This window comes from Lobosporangium transversale (assembly GCF_002105155.1).
Source record: "Lobosporangium transversale strain NRRL 3116 chromosome Unknown BCR41scaffold_24, whole genome shotgun sequence".
NCBI classification, from domain to species: Eukaryota; Fungi; Mortierellomycota; class Mortierellomycetes; order Mortierellales; family Mortierellaceae; genus Lobosporangium; species Lobosporangium transversale.
The window spans coordinates 428,531-441,847 of NW_019029002.1; the positions used below are offsets into that span (position 1 = coordinate 428,531).

Consider the following 13,317-nt stretch of genomic DNA (forward strand, 5'->3'; position numbering starts at 1 on the left):
CCCATTATGGAGAAAGCCGTCCCCAGTTTCTTTGTAATAGTCAAGACATGAAATAGTAGAGCATTTGGTTATATAAAAAGTCGACTTTTACTTTAAAATATATGCCTTTGCCTTTATTGACAGAGGTTCCTATATAAAAAAAAAAAAGACTGATGTAATATATTGGGTGTAAACGGCTATGTTTTTTGTAAATATGCCCAAAAATAACTGCCTTTTAAGAGCTGCAACTACACTGAATACCTTGGCCCCATTCAGGGACAGGACCAACAAATTCGCCGTAAACCTCCAATCCTGTATTGTTTCGTTTAACCTCACAAGCGTCAATATCCATAGTCTCAGTAGGCTCTTTTGTCTCTTCTCCAAATGGATGCTGGCACATCCACAACACTCTGTCGAGCAAGTCCTTATCAGGATCATCTTCCTGGCTTCCTTCTCTTGTCTTTCTAACACTCTCTGTCGTACGTTCAATTACTTTTTGTGCCACCCAATTTCTCAACACAAATGCTGGATTGATCTTGTTCATCTTCGACCGACGCTTCTGATCATCCCTTAGCTCATCTGACTCTACAATCCTTGTATGATAAGCAGCCAACCAGCTCCTGGACTCCTCAACCGCAGCACTGCCGCGAGTCTGCCAAACAACTGGCGGGAGTAGCCTTTTGACCAATTGCTTCACTTGATCCATATTCTCCTCTAGAGTCTCAGCTTTCTGAACCTTATAGTCTGCCAAATCTCTAAAGAATTGATGGAAGTCAATCTCATAGTCATCCATCCAAGATAGAGCAGGAACCAAGATCTTGGTCAGATCTTCATCTCGCACCTGCTCTGGCCCCCCGAGTCCTAGTTTTGCATTCATACGTCGGCGGTAATCCTTCAAGAAGACCTCCCTGAAATTCTTATTCAAGATATCAACTATGATATTTTGGGCTGCTTCCTTGAGGTGTTGCTCCTTCTCTGGGTCCGACTCTTGTAATTCCAGCCATTCTAGCTCATCAACGCGTTCTTGAGCTCCGATAAGGTTCTCGAGCGTCAATGCCAGTCGGCCCAAATTCCAAAGACAGATCCCAGGTTGCTGCTGGAATGCATAGCGACCCTCAGTATCGGAGTGGTTGCAGATCCAGGCGGGATCATACTTGTCTAAGAAGGCATATGGGCCATAATCGATCGTAAGACCTAAGACTGACATGTTGTCTGTATTCATCACTCCGTGACAGAATCCAACTGCTTGCCAGCCTGAGACCATGATAGCAGTTCGATGTGCAATCTGCTCAAACATCTTTGCAAATCGATTACGGTATGCCGGTTTGGGCGATGATTCTGCGGCAGGCGCACCCTCAGCTGCACCCTCTGTCGCTGTGGTTGCACTTTCCTTTGTAATAACAGGTTCTGGTGCAGTTGTGGTCATGTTGATGTCATTTTTCCTGTTCTTCATTGCGAATGTCGTCATTTCCTCAGGATTGTCTTTGGGTAAATTAAAGACTTGCTCCGTTACATATTCAGCTAGCTTACGTAGGTTCTTTCGGTCTTTACGATAGAAAAAGATTTCAAAGTTCCCGAATCGGACCCAACTGGGCGCAACACGACACACGATCGATCCAGGTTCGACTCCTTCTTCACGGATGACTTGGGTCTTGGTGGACAAGATGGCAAGTGATCTTGAAGAGGGGACATCGAGCGCAGCAACAACTAATCATGTTTAGTTTAGAGACGGATAGTATCCGGAAATATTTGAGACGTAGAGATGATGTGATAGTGAGTTGAGACATACGCCATCATCATGTCCCAATATTCCTTTAAATAGATATTACATACATTCAGCACAGAGATATTCTCGAATTGAAGAGCGTAGAACAGCATATCCATCTGCGAAGCGACTGTAGGGTGTTTTCCCAGCGCCCTTGAGCTGTAGCTCCCATGATTCACCTGTTTCTTTGTTGACAGTTTCATCTAATAAAATCAGAGAGAGATGAAAGGGTAAGAAGAATGATATTCGCTCATTTTTAATAGTTTCACTCCATTATACCATTGACACATACACAAAGAAATGGCTCGGCCATCGCCCAACTGCCCTGCATAATATCCGAACTGATGTCCGCCATAGCAGAGCGCCCAGGGTTGTGCTAATCTAGGCCCGTCTGAAGTGTTTTTGTAATCTGCTGCGCTGAGTGTCCTTGCTCCCCCAGTCAGAACTTTGACCAAATGGTCATACTCTTCCTCTGACCACTGACTTCTTTCCAGTTTGTTCTTATCCACTCCAAGTGTTTTTGCGAATTCTTTGTTCCAACTCAAAAGATACGCATCTTTGGATTGATCTTGTGGATGGACATACGAATAAACAGCATCGCGCACCATTCGAGGCGTGCTAAGCACGCTTTCGGGGATACGTGCACCCCCCTCTTCACCCTTCTCATGTACTAACGCAGAAAGCTCATCACATGGTAGAGAAGACGTGAACCTCGCTGGGGTCCTTGGAGGAGGAAGAGGAGGTGGGATAGGTGTAGCAACTGCTTTTGAGGAAGATCCAGAAGAAAATTGACGAAAGGACATTGTATCTTTAATGGTAAAAGCTCTGCTTGGATATGTTTGTGCTTGTGCTTTTATACGTGTCGTTTGGGCAGCAATGGTTTTTGTAATGCGACGAAATGATGTGGAGGCAAAAGAGTGCGAGAATGAAGGTGATGAAGAAGAGATACGCCCTAGTAAAGTAGCCTGTAGCATAGTTGGCATAGTGAGGATAAAAGAAAAAGTAATAGACGATGTTCCTCATCACACCATTGGCGGAGTCAACGGGTCAATACCCTTAAGTGCAATTCAAATAAAGGTTTGGGGTGACTGGCTGGTTAAGTGAATTCGTGTGCTAGTGTGTGCTTGTGTGTGTTTGTTTACCTTTTTAAAAAAATAAAAACATTTTTTATTTTCCCCCTCCTTACTCTTTCCTTTCTTCCCTTTCCCTTTATCCTATCCCCTCCACTGATTCACACCATGTCCGGACTCCTCGCATACACAAAGTTGGCCTTGGCTGCCCCTCGTCTGTCTATGGCTGTCCGTATTAACTCCATGGCTATCCGTGGCTATGCTTCCAAGAAGTTGTTTATCGGCAACCTCCCCTGGGGTACGACTGATGATGAGATCTCGGAAGTGTTATCACAGTACGGCAGTTTCAAGGATTTCCATGTTCCTAAGGATCAAGACGGACGCACCAAGGGTTTTGCTTTTGTAGAACTTGAAGAGGATGCGGCCGACAAGGTGATCCAAGAAGTCAACGGCCGTGAGTTTAATGGCAGAGAGCTTCGAGTCAGCGTTGCCAACCCTCGTCCTGATCGTTCTGAACGTCCTCCCCGTAATGATTTCCGTGGCGAGTTCCGCCCTCGTCGTGACTTCAACAGAAATAACAGCAGAGACAGAAATGGAGGTGAAAGACAGTTTCGTCCTCGTCGCGAGTCCAACAGGGACTACAGTAGGAACCAGGATGGTGACGATCGCTATTTCCGTCGTCCTCAGAATGACGGAGCTGATCGTGAGTAAGGAAGTAAGAGACCAAGCAGATGTTCTGATTGATATCGCAAGACAGCAAATGCCCAATCATTTATACACAGGACAATAGTGCCAGCAAACCAGCAAAGACATAAATACGCATTTCAGACAGAAGGATACCTACAGAATATGGTCCACATCTTTTCTTTTTTCTACATTCTATTTCTTTTTTGTAGTTTACCAATACACTTCGTTTTCTTTATTTTTATTTGTTAAAATTTTTCGCAACTCTTTTTGAACTGGACATTGTACATTATTTTTTTTTTTCGCAATCCCCTCAGCTCTGGATTGGAAGCATGAAGATAATAAAGACACGGCAAAAGAAATAAAAAGAGATAACCCCAATTCTAGAAAATAAAGCCTTTTTGCTTTTTTTCTTCTTTACTTTTTTTCTTTTCTTTTATAACATGTTGTAAATAGGACTATGAGATTGTATAGCTCACTTCTCAGGTTCTCACATTCATTCCTTCATTCCATTTGTGCTTTGCAAAATCAGCAATCGCCACCAAAAAGGAAAAAAAAAAAAAAAAAAAAAAAAGAGCGTCACATCTTATTAACCTTGATCCTTCATCATACATGATTTAATTCTCTCGGCTGTCAAATAGGCGGAAGAACTTGATAAAACAGCATCTTCACTATTTAAGGAGGAGTGGATGGAGGATTGTATTTGGGTTCTCTACCGAGTTGCAGGTGGAGCAGTTGAAGGCCAACGGGAGAACGATTCACTTTGGTAGTATTCATAATACCTTCGATAAGCCAAGGGCACAGCACATTGTTTAGCGTAATTACTTGTAGAGTGCTTGTTCTTATGAACACTTTTCGTATACAGACACAAGACGAATCTTTTCACACTTGTTGTCAAAAATGTCAGCACGACTAAGAGCAGGGAGGAGTGTGTCCTCGCCAACTGGTTGCGGAAGCTCCGACCATAGATGGGATGGCGGAGCAATTTCCTCTCCTGAGAAAGTCTGCATTCTCAACATTCTTTGTACCATGTCATATCTATCACATTTAGAGGGCATGGAGAACAACCGCGCTCCCTACTGACTAAATAGTAATAGATATGGAGCACTCCCTTATTGGTTGATGAGTTATAAAACGCAATCCTGATGTACTGAACATTCGTACTTGAAGTTTTTTTCAGTAAATTTTTACTTATTATTTACTTAAACATCGGTAAAAAAAAAAAAGTAAATTTTGAGTAAGTACTTACTGATTTTACTCGAAATATACTGAAAAAAACTTCAAGTACGAATGTTCAGTACATCAGTACAGGTCACTGCTTTACTCACCAATAATTGCGACGCGTCCTTATTTATTTTTATTTTATTTTTTTCTCGTAAGTTCGAGGGGAAGCAAAGTCAAAACTATGGGCTTCTGTTGACTTAGAACCGCTACTGAGCGGTTTGTTAGGGAAGCAATATAATGTCCGTAGATATTCATTTTCCTTCCTCTCGACCATTATTGCAGCCTTCTGTATACATCGCTTGTAGTCTTTTCTTCATCTTTTTCTAACCTTTGCTCGATCGCTCGCTATCTCTCAAGTCCCTACACAATAGTCAATGTTGATCCGAACGACCAGCATATTCAAGTCTTTCGAGTTTCAACATCATCTTCAATTATATCCATTCCAACACGATTTGATAATATGACCCAGAAGTATGTCATTTGCTGGGTAGATATTCAGTGAGTTTTCAACTACGCCGAATATGTTTTAAACAGCGACAGCGTAGTCCTTTTCATGACAAACGATGCTCTAGAAGAGTAAGTGAGATAAATGCTCTGAAGCCAAGTTGAATATTTAATAAAAAAGTGTGGGAAAAGTATTGATATTAGTCATAGTCTTATACCATTATGAATTTGTGCTCGCTTCGGTGTAATCCCTAAGGTAGTTCAAAGCAATGCCCTGGAGAATATCACAATTGCTGCTAACCCTGACACCTGACTTTTATTATTTGTGCATTTAATTCCTAATCCCGGAGACAACTACAAGCCAGTGCGGGCAACAGGGAATGGATCTACATCAGCATATCCACCGCAGGCTCGACTTTCACATGCACCTATAGAACAGCAGGACTTGGACTTCTCAATAGAAAGTTTTGGGCTAATGCAGCACTTATGAGCAATCTTACGGTTCATACAGATCCAACAGGTCCTCTCATCCGAATTTCAACCCGAATAACTTGTCTGATGATGTTTCTTACCCAACTATTACTTGATCGTCCACTTGGTTATATGCAATCATCTAAAAAAAAAAAAAGAAAAAAAAAAAAGGATGATCTGAAGAAAGATGTTACTTTTACTGAGTATGATGTGCTTTGAATCACGTAGGCATGATTGATACTCAAGTCCTGTTTATCAAATTCTGGCAGTACACCTTATTCCTTCGTCTCCTCAAACGTTGCCTGTTACACTCTGTTGCATGTGTCACCTGTGCCTACAAGAATATCGACATGGTATTCTATACCAAATAGTGGCTCCATTAAAAGAGAGAGTGAAGCATATGAAAGGTCAGAAGTATTAGAAAAGCCAGTTCTACTATGCTTTTGTTTAATAACAAAAACAGCTCTTCTATTGCGATGCAGTCATTAATTTGGAAAGCAATACACTCTACATGTCAAATCTAGCAAATAATATCATGTCATATCCTGCTTGTTCTCAGCGCACGGACAATCAGACGGACCCTAGATGATCGAGATGTTCGTTATTGAAAGTCATTCCTTAACAGAGTTTAGAGATCTTAAGAACGTCCTCTAATACGTCTAGCTGTCCAGAAACATGCGTCAAAGGTCCTATTGGAGTCTTTTTTTGTTGCAACAAGAGAGATAAGACTACTATGGTCATTTTAGGGTTCTAGTTGGTCCACTAATCCGGGAGACAAAGTATGAGGATGAAACATTAAAGCCGCGTGTGTTGCAGGTTTTAGATTGGGTTAAACTAGAACTTTGATTGAGGCTCAGCAAGCATGGCTTCAAAAGCACGTTCAAAGACATTAAAGGGAATAACTATGAGAATGCTAGTCACCAGATCACCAAGCCCTGCACCAACCATGATGAGAACAGAAGACCTGATGCTGTTGGTGGCGTTAACTATTGACTCTATCACTGCTATTATAGCAGCCTATTGTGACAAATAAATAAAAAAAAAAAAAAAAAAAAAAGATACCGGAAGAGGGTCGGTGAAGGCCCTTATTGTCAATATCGTTTTAGATACTGTAATTCTCAAATTATTTTTTACACTGGCAAGGGCGAATTTGCAAGTATTCAGACCAATATGGATTTTTTGGGGAACAAGTTTTTTTTTTTTTTTTTTTTTTTTTTTTTTGGGAGTGATAAGCTGATTTTGATGGGCGTGCCAACGTCTAAAAATTTCGGAATAGATTGTGGAGCAATCCCCTTGCGTACATCCATTTCAAAAAATTATTGATCAGCCGCTCTGTAAGATTGAAATTGGTGAAGATATTAGGGTACCTCCCTCATCATTTAACTCTTCCCTTTCGTTAGAAGAGTGAGAATACTAGTGTTGACTTTAGTAGCCATAGGGGTTCTCCATATCATCCAAACATGTTGCCCAATTTAAAGCTCTGATCCATATTATGGACTAACCTTGGTTGAGATGAAAAAAAAAAAAAAAAAAAAAAAAAAAAGGATGTTCTATAGGAGGATTAGATCATCATAGACTTTTCACGCGAGCTTAGCATATGAGTAAGGACTGATTGGTGGACGACCGAGTGCAATAAACTCATTGGATGAAGAAAAAAGAAAAAAGCTAACAAGGAATAGGAGTAAGCCAGGGTAGATGAAGGAATAATTTATAATATGTGTTACACAATAAATTTAAAGGAGAGCCAAGATGGAAGCCGTAGATGATGATTATTTGTATTATTTTCTCGCATGCATGAATATTGTTGAGCGTAATGAATGCTAAATATGAAGACCAAATAACCAAAGCTTTCAAATGACAATTGACAGAGGGTGATGAGCTATTGGTCAGTGTTCTAGAAAGGAGACAAGAAGTGTATCCGTTGACAGGGGTTTGTAATACCATTGGGACGAAATGGAGTTGCCAACCAAAGTAAGGTACATGTAATCCAATCATGCAGATAGGGTTTGTGTCAATCTTCGGGTCTAGACATGTCCTGGAGGGAAAAGGAAAGAAACTAAAGGAACTGCCCATTAGTCATAAATATCCATGTATTTCTCAGAATGATCCACTGGAATGGATTTGACCAAATGTCTTAGGGGAGGACAGGCCAAAAGGATCACAAAAAAAGTCGAGGAGAGAGGGAGGCGAAACCATTGTTTACTATGCTCACTACACAGACTACATGTCTTTTCTATAGAATACTTTTTTTTAATATCAGGACGAGAAGAGATAAGAACAATCTATGAATTAACGATAAAATCAGGGAAGAGGGCTGTCAGCGGTAGATATTCTTGCATGCTTTTCAAACATCTTGCTTTTTTTCTTGATGATATTTAAGCCGCCAAAAAAAAAAAAAAAAAGGTTTTTGCAGATGTGACATTCTGAATGATAAAAACCACAGTTGCTCATTGGATGATTCATGCAGGTTCTACCCTGCCAGTCTAGCGTATTATTGAATTAACATCAGGACCTTCAAAGAATCAAGGCTGAGCTGGAGATGAAAACTATAACCACCATATTGCTGTTGAGCAGCTCATTTCTCATTTATTTTCTTTGTTTCCACTATTCAGTGCCCAGTGTATGATGAGTATTAAAAATGGGTTATAAATTTGGTAGATGAAAATAAGAAAGGTTATGAAGTAGCAAGCAAAGAGGTGCAAAGAGCACAGAGCATGATAGCCATGCGAGTTTCACTTGTGGTTTCTGGCTATTTTTTTTCGGCGTCCTGAGCACTTACTATCTACTAATCTCTCTTTTTTTTTTCTTTTTTTTTTTTTTTGCTTGATCGATCAATAATATCAATTATGAGAATTGCGGAATGTGTTATTGGTTTGTTTTGACAGAAATAGGTGAGATGTTGTGTTTGGGAAATGCGAGAGCTTGGACACAATGCAAGACGCGATTATCGTGTTTTTTTTATTTTTTATTTTTATTATTTTACTAGTCAGCATTGCTCCGTTACAACAGCAACAATAGTAGCAACAAAATTAGGAAGATGTGGTTCGAATCAATGGCCCAAACATTTACGTGACCAAGAGTGACAACTCTATTTGGATCGACATTTTTTTTTTTTTTTTTTTTTTTTTTTTTTGCCTTGCACTGTATGGACAAGCCATATCAGAAACAGAACCAAGCAAGGTGTTTATACTCAAGGATGGCCATGTGCAATATCAGCTCGATTACTCATTGGGAATGTGTGGGAAATGATAGACTATGATAGTATAAAAAAAAAAAGTTGAATGCAGGTCGGGAAGTTGGACACTGAGAGCCCCGGCTGAGTTGCCCCCTTTCCGCACCCTCTCCATACTTGGTTCGCTCGACCAAAAAGAATAAATTGCATGCATGCATGCGTTACAACAACAAAGCAAAAACAAAAAAAAAAATAAAAAATAAAAAATAAAAAATTTAAAAAATAAAAGACGTTGAGCGTCCAATGCGTGTGATCAATAGGACAATGAGCTTCGCTGGCAAAAAAGATCAACGGGAAAGTAAAAAGAGCGGAGCAAAGATATGTGGTTCGTTGCTCATGATCCTTTCTTGAATAGTGATCAAGATGCTATAGCCCAAAAATATTCGATATCAAGGTCGTTGATACTACTGATGATGATGGCGATGACAATGCCCAAGTGCAATGAAGTGAAGGGTGCAAGGCAAAAAAAAAAGTCTTGACAGCCACATGATGCTCTCGTATTCTGTACTCTTTTATAATGCGTGTTCGACACATGTGGCATGTGTCGTTTCTTGTCAATTTAATGACAGCGCCCAATACAACAGGGCTGGACTTGGTTCCTCTTTTCTTTATTTGTTACATGATATCCCTCAATCGGAATCCTTTAGCTCATGTCCATGTCCTGTGTGAAATCGGATTGGCTCCAGCTTGGCCGGCCACACAAGAATACATGATCCAATTGTGTAAAAAAAAAAAAAAAAAAAAGGCGAGGACTCTTTTGCCAATAAAGTAACAAGGAACAAGAGATCATTTCAATTGGCAACAGAAATGTCCATTGGTAATGATGCATGGATGGTATCCTGGATGATTGAACATGAATGTGCCTTAAGAGACGAATTGCATAAAAATATCTGTGATCTGCTTGAATCCATTTGAGCCTTGTGAAAGGAAGGAAAGAGGAGTAATTTTTTATGCCTCATGCATTAACTGATTGCCAACGCATCTGCGTACACTCTGCACTATGATTTTGATGATGGATGGTGATGGGAGATACCGATTATTCTTTCTCTTTTCTTTTCCTTGCTTCCTTTTCCAAGCAAAAGCAGCCAATGCCAAATCTTCATTTCACTCATACACTCTCAACTGTCATCATTATCATTATCAATCTATCCAGTTCTGTACTCCCTCTTCATTGCATCTCTTCTTCATAGTACCTTCTTCATTGCATCCTCTCTTCATCCCTCATTCTTCTCAACGACAACTGGCATCACTTCTAGACACACATCGTCTCACTCATACTTCGTACTTTTTTACTTTTTTTTTTTTTTGTACACCATCGCACGCCTAAGAATCCTATTCATTTATTTTTCTCATCTCTCGGTGCACTGATCCAATCTCATCAGTTATTCAGTTGTCTATCTCTCTTCCTCTCTCTCTCTCTTTTCCCACGTAAAATCACGCCGATAGCTTGCAATTGAATGTGTGCTGCTCTTTTTTGTCAGAGTTGCGACTAGACCTACTCGAATTTCGCTCCTCCACTCTCCTTGTCTTCATCCTTCTTCGTCTGTACAGGAAATACACCCTTATAAAAAAGATTCACATCTTTTTCCCTCTTCCTCTCCCTCCTCTCCCCTCTCCACTGGGTGGTCAACTTCACACCCTTCCACTTCTGGCACATAGCATTGGAGCGTGGAATTCATTCAGTCTAATTTAATTGAGGTGTAGCCATATCTTCAGCACGCCCATATCACATCACATTATACATAACATACAGCCATGGTCAACGACAGGTCCCAAAGTGCACAAATAAAAAAAAACAATCGCGCAGAGGAATGGCTCAAGAACGCAGTCAAGGACAAACATGTCCGCCTGATCCCTTTCTCAGAGATCAGTAAAGTCAAGTATAATGTTGCTAAAGGTGGTTCAGGGACGATTCATCTTGGTGCTTGGCGAAACATGCATGTCGCCATCAAGGAACAACACAACACTAATGACCTTATTAAAGAGGTAAGCTGATGGGATAATTTTTATTTTTGCGTTCATTTACACAATTGCACACGCAGCAGACATCAATTCCCAATGAGCACTTGTTTATTCAGTTCCTTGGGAGGTGCAAATATGGACAAAACAACAGTGACAGCACACTCTCTTTTATACTTCTGCAATTGTTTCATATTGCCACCCTTTTTACCATGTCTTCTAAACTGATCCTACACTGGCTAGTTCTTTTTTTTTTTTTTTTTTTTTTTTTTTTCTTTCTTTCTTTCAACCACCGCCATTGCAATGCTTGAGAGAAGAGAGAAGAGGAAGTGATTAAAAGAGATCATAGAAGAATGCCCAAAAAAAGAAGTAAATATGTTTCATTGTACGATCGGTTGCATCATTGGATGCTGTGCCTTCAATGGCTATGCATGGCAGATGACAATGGGCTTAGAAACATACTAGGCGAAAGAATGAGGACGAACAATTTGTGGGGGGAAAAGAATGAAGAAAGTGAGGTTGATTGACATTATCAGCACTATCAAGGAAAAAAAAAAAAAAAAAAAAAAAAAAAAAAGATAAAAAAAGCACGTAGCAACTAATTAAAGTAATCCAATTCAGTCGGGAAGATCGGAAAGAAGCATTATATCTACGTGCTGGGAAGAATGAATGCTCCTCGGACAGACAGAGCGAGTATAATAAGAACTAAAGTGAGCCAGTAAAAGGGAGAGGAAGAGCGACTGAGTGAGAATGAGACTGCCACTGCAAGCATTTACTTTTCTTTTCTTATCCAGTATGAGTTTGATCCACCAATTTGCACTGTTTTGAATGTTTGTTCAAAAAGGAGAATGCTGCACATGTTTTCCTCGCCGCATGCACCTACACATCGTGTACGACATGTGCATGTTTATACGCACTGCTCAGCAAAAAAAAAAAAAAAAAAAAAAAAAAAAAAAAGCGCGTGGTTAGTCTATTCTCCGCTGGAGCTCATGCCACAAAACACCATCCCGAAAATGAATTATATTAACCACTCTTTTTTTTTTTTTTTTTTTTTTTTTTCCTTGCTCTCGAAAAACCTATCTATCATCAATTAAAATAGTTAAAGATGCATAAACAGGTGCACGACTCCAACTACATTGTCAAGTTCTTTGGCATCACCAAACATCCACTCACACACGATACTTGCATTGTGATGCAATTTGCAGAAAATGGATGTCTACAGGATTACTTGGAGACCCAGAACGTGTCCATCACATGGCTGACAAAATATCGCCTTGCATGGGAAATAGCCAGCGGTCTGGACTTTATCCATCGAGAAAACATCTTCCATACTGATCTGCACTCACGCAACATTCTCATTGATACAGACGGGAAAGCACTCATTACCGATTTCGGATTGAGCAAATCTGTCAATAAGACTATCTATACTACCAAGGCAGGACTCTTTGGTGTCGTCCCCTATGTTGCACCAGAACGAATGCAGAATCCCACGATTACCTATACTTCCAAATGCGATATCTACAGTCTAGGCGTCATTTTGTGGGAATTGTCAAGTTGTGTGATCCCCTTCGAAGCGCAATTACAGGATGTAATGCTGGCAGTGAATATCATCAATGGAGTGCGCGAAAAGACTGTACCCGGAACAGCAGTTGAGTATGAAATGCTTTATAGGCGGTGTTGGGATGGGCTTCCTCAAAACAGACCACAAATGGATATTGTTCTTTCAGAGTTGGTGGAGCTCCTAGCGTCAGAGCAAAGCAACCCACGTCCAGCTGCTCCTCGGCCTAAGTCTCCTCGGCCTGCCCGTCCACTCTCAAGTGATTCAATGGTGGCACCAAGCTCATTATTTCCCTATGATAACGAGTCAACACTTCAGCCTTCACCAGAGAACACAAATCATGTTAACAGACCAGCATCACCGCCGACACTACTGCGGTCTGGTTATCGCCAGTCGTTTGGACAGGGAATGACACCATTAGTACCACAACCAGTTCCATCTGTCCCAATTCGGCAAGACCGCTCGGGCGTTCGTGTATCTTTCTTGGGTGATCCTTTGGGTAAAGATAATCAAGTGAATGGCCAAAGCAAGACCAATGGCGTCGTCAATAGCCATACAAAATCAAACCAATCATCTAATAAGAACAATAACAACGGCAGATCGGGAGCGGCGAGTGAGCAAACCAAAAAATCCCCTGCAGGCCATGATAGTCCTACCATACTTGATATTATACCCGATGGCGCTGCTAAGATAGTTGAAGATGAAACAGTCAAGAGCCACGCAGCTGGAAAGGACCAGGCTCATGGAGCAGTACTGAGCAGTAATGATGGGAAACGGCAATCTTCTGAAGGCAAGGAAACTTCAACGGCATCACAGCCTGCATCTGAATCCGCTATCACACCAGCTTCAGAGGCGACAGGCCTTCCATTATTACCACCATTACCTGTATTCAATCCTTCCTTCTCTCCCAACACAACTCCAAAGGAAAGTA

The 13,317-nt window shown here is 40.7% G+C and overlaps 6 protein-coding genes across 6 annotated transcripts; 5 read left to right on the forward strand and 1 right to left on the reverse strand.

Moving 5' to 3' along the window:
• Positions 1 to 214: 214 nt before the first annotated feature.
• Positions 215 to 2,547, reverse strand: BCR41DRAFT_371689 (hypothetical protein; the record flags this gene model as incomplete). The annotated part of the gene is made up of 3 exons (XM_022026624.1): positions 215 to 1,686; positions 1,813 to 1,947; positions 2,037 to 2,547. 3 exons carry the CDS (start codon positions 2,545 to 2,547, stop codon positions 215 to 217), a joined length of 2,118 nt encoding a protein of 705 aa, XP_021880342.1.
• A 339-nt stretch (positions 2,548 to 2,886) lies between these two features.
• BCR41DRAFT_356020 (hypothetical protein) lies at positions 2,887 to 3,893 on the forward strand. Its single transcript, XM_022024570.1, has one exon. It carries the CDS (start codon positions 2,983 to 2,985, stop codon positions 3,523 to 3,525), a length of 543 nt encoding a protein of 180 aa, XP_021880343.1. The 5' UTR covers positions 2,887 to 2,982; the 3' UTR covers positions 3,526 to 3,893.
• Positions 3,894 to 5,182: 1,289 nt separating this feature from the next.
• Positions 5,183 to 6,032, forward strand: BCR41DRAFT_408015 (hypothetical protein; the record flags this gene model as incomplete). Its single annotated transcript, XM_022029405.1, has 4 exons — positions 5,183 to 5,220; positions 5,257 to 5,298; positions 5,517 to 5,764; positions 5,866 to 6,032. 4 exons carry the CDS (start codon positions 5,183 to 5,185, stop codon positions 6,006 to 6,008), a joined length of 471 nt encoding a protein of 156 aa, XP_021880344.1. The 3' UTR covers positions 6,009 to 6,032.
• Positions 6,033 to 6,499: 467 nt separating this feature from the next.
• Positions 6,500 to 6,960, forward strand: BCR41DRAFT_371692 (hypothetical protein; the record flags this gene model as incomplete). The annotated part of the gene is made up of 3 exons (XM_022026625.1): positions 6,500 to 6,659; positions 6,696 to 6,748; positions 6,871 to 6,960. The coding sequence occupies 3 exons, from the start codon at positions 6,500 to 6,502 to the stop codon at positions 6,958 to 6,960; spliced, it is 303 nt and encodes a 100-aa protein (XP_021880345.1).
• A 2,426-nt stretch (positions 6,961 to 9,386) lies between these two features.
• On the forward strand, positions 9,387 to 9,784 carry BCR41DRAFT_371693 (hypothetical protein; the record flags this gene model as incomplete). The annotated part of the gene is made up of 2 exons (XM_022026626.1): positions 9,387 to 9,591; positions 9,615 to 9,784. 2 exons carry the CDS (start codon positions 9,387 to 9,389, stop codon positions 9,782 to 9,784), a joined length of 375 nt encoding a protein of 124 aa, XP_021880346.1.
• Positions 9,785 to 11,933: 2,149 nt separating this feature from the next.
• Positions 11,934 to 12,560, forward strand: BCR41DRAFT_307522 (kinase-like domain-containing protein; the record flags this gene model as incomplete). The annotated part of the gene is made up of 1 exon (XM_022020862.1): positions 11,934 to 12,560. A coding segment is annotated over one exon (627 nt), but the record flags the coding sequence as incomplete, so codon positions are not given.
• Positions 12,561 to 13,317: the final 757 nt, after the last annotated feature.

Bases quoted from the DNA above. Each gene is read 5' to 3' on its own strand.
- BCR41DRAFT_356020 (XM_022024570.1), top strand. From the start codon at position 2,983: ATGTCCGGACTCCTCGCATACACAAAGTTGGCCTTGGCTGCCCCTCGT.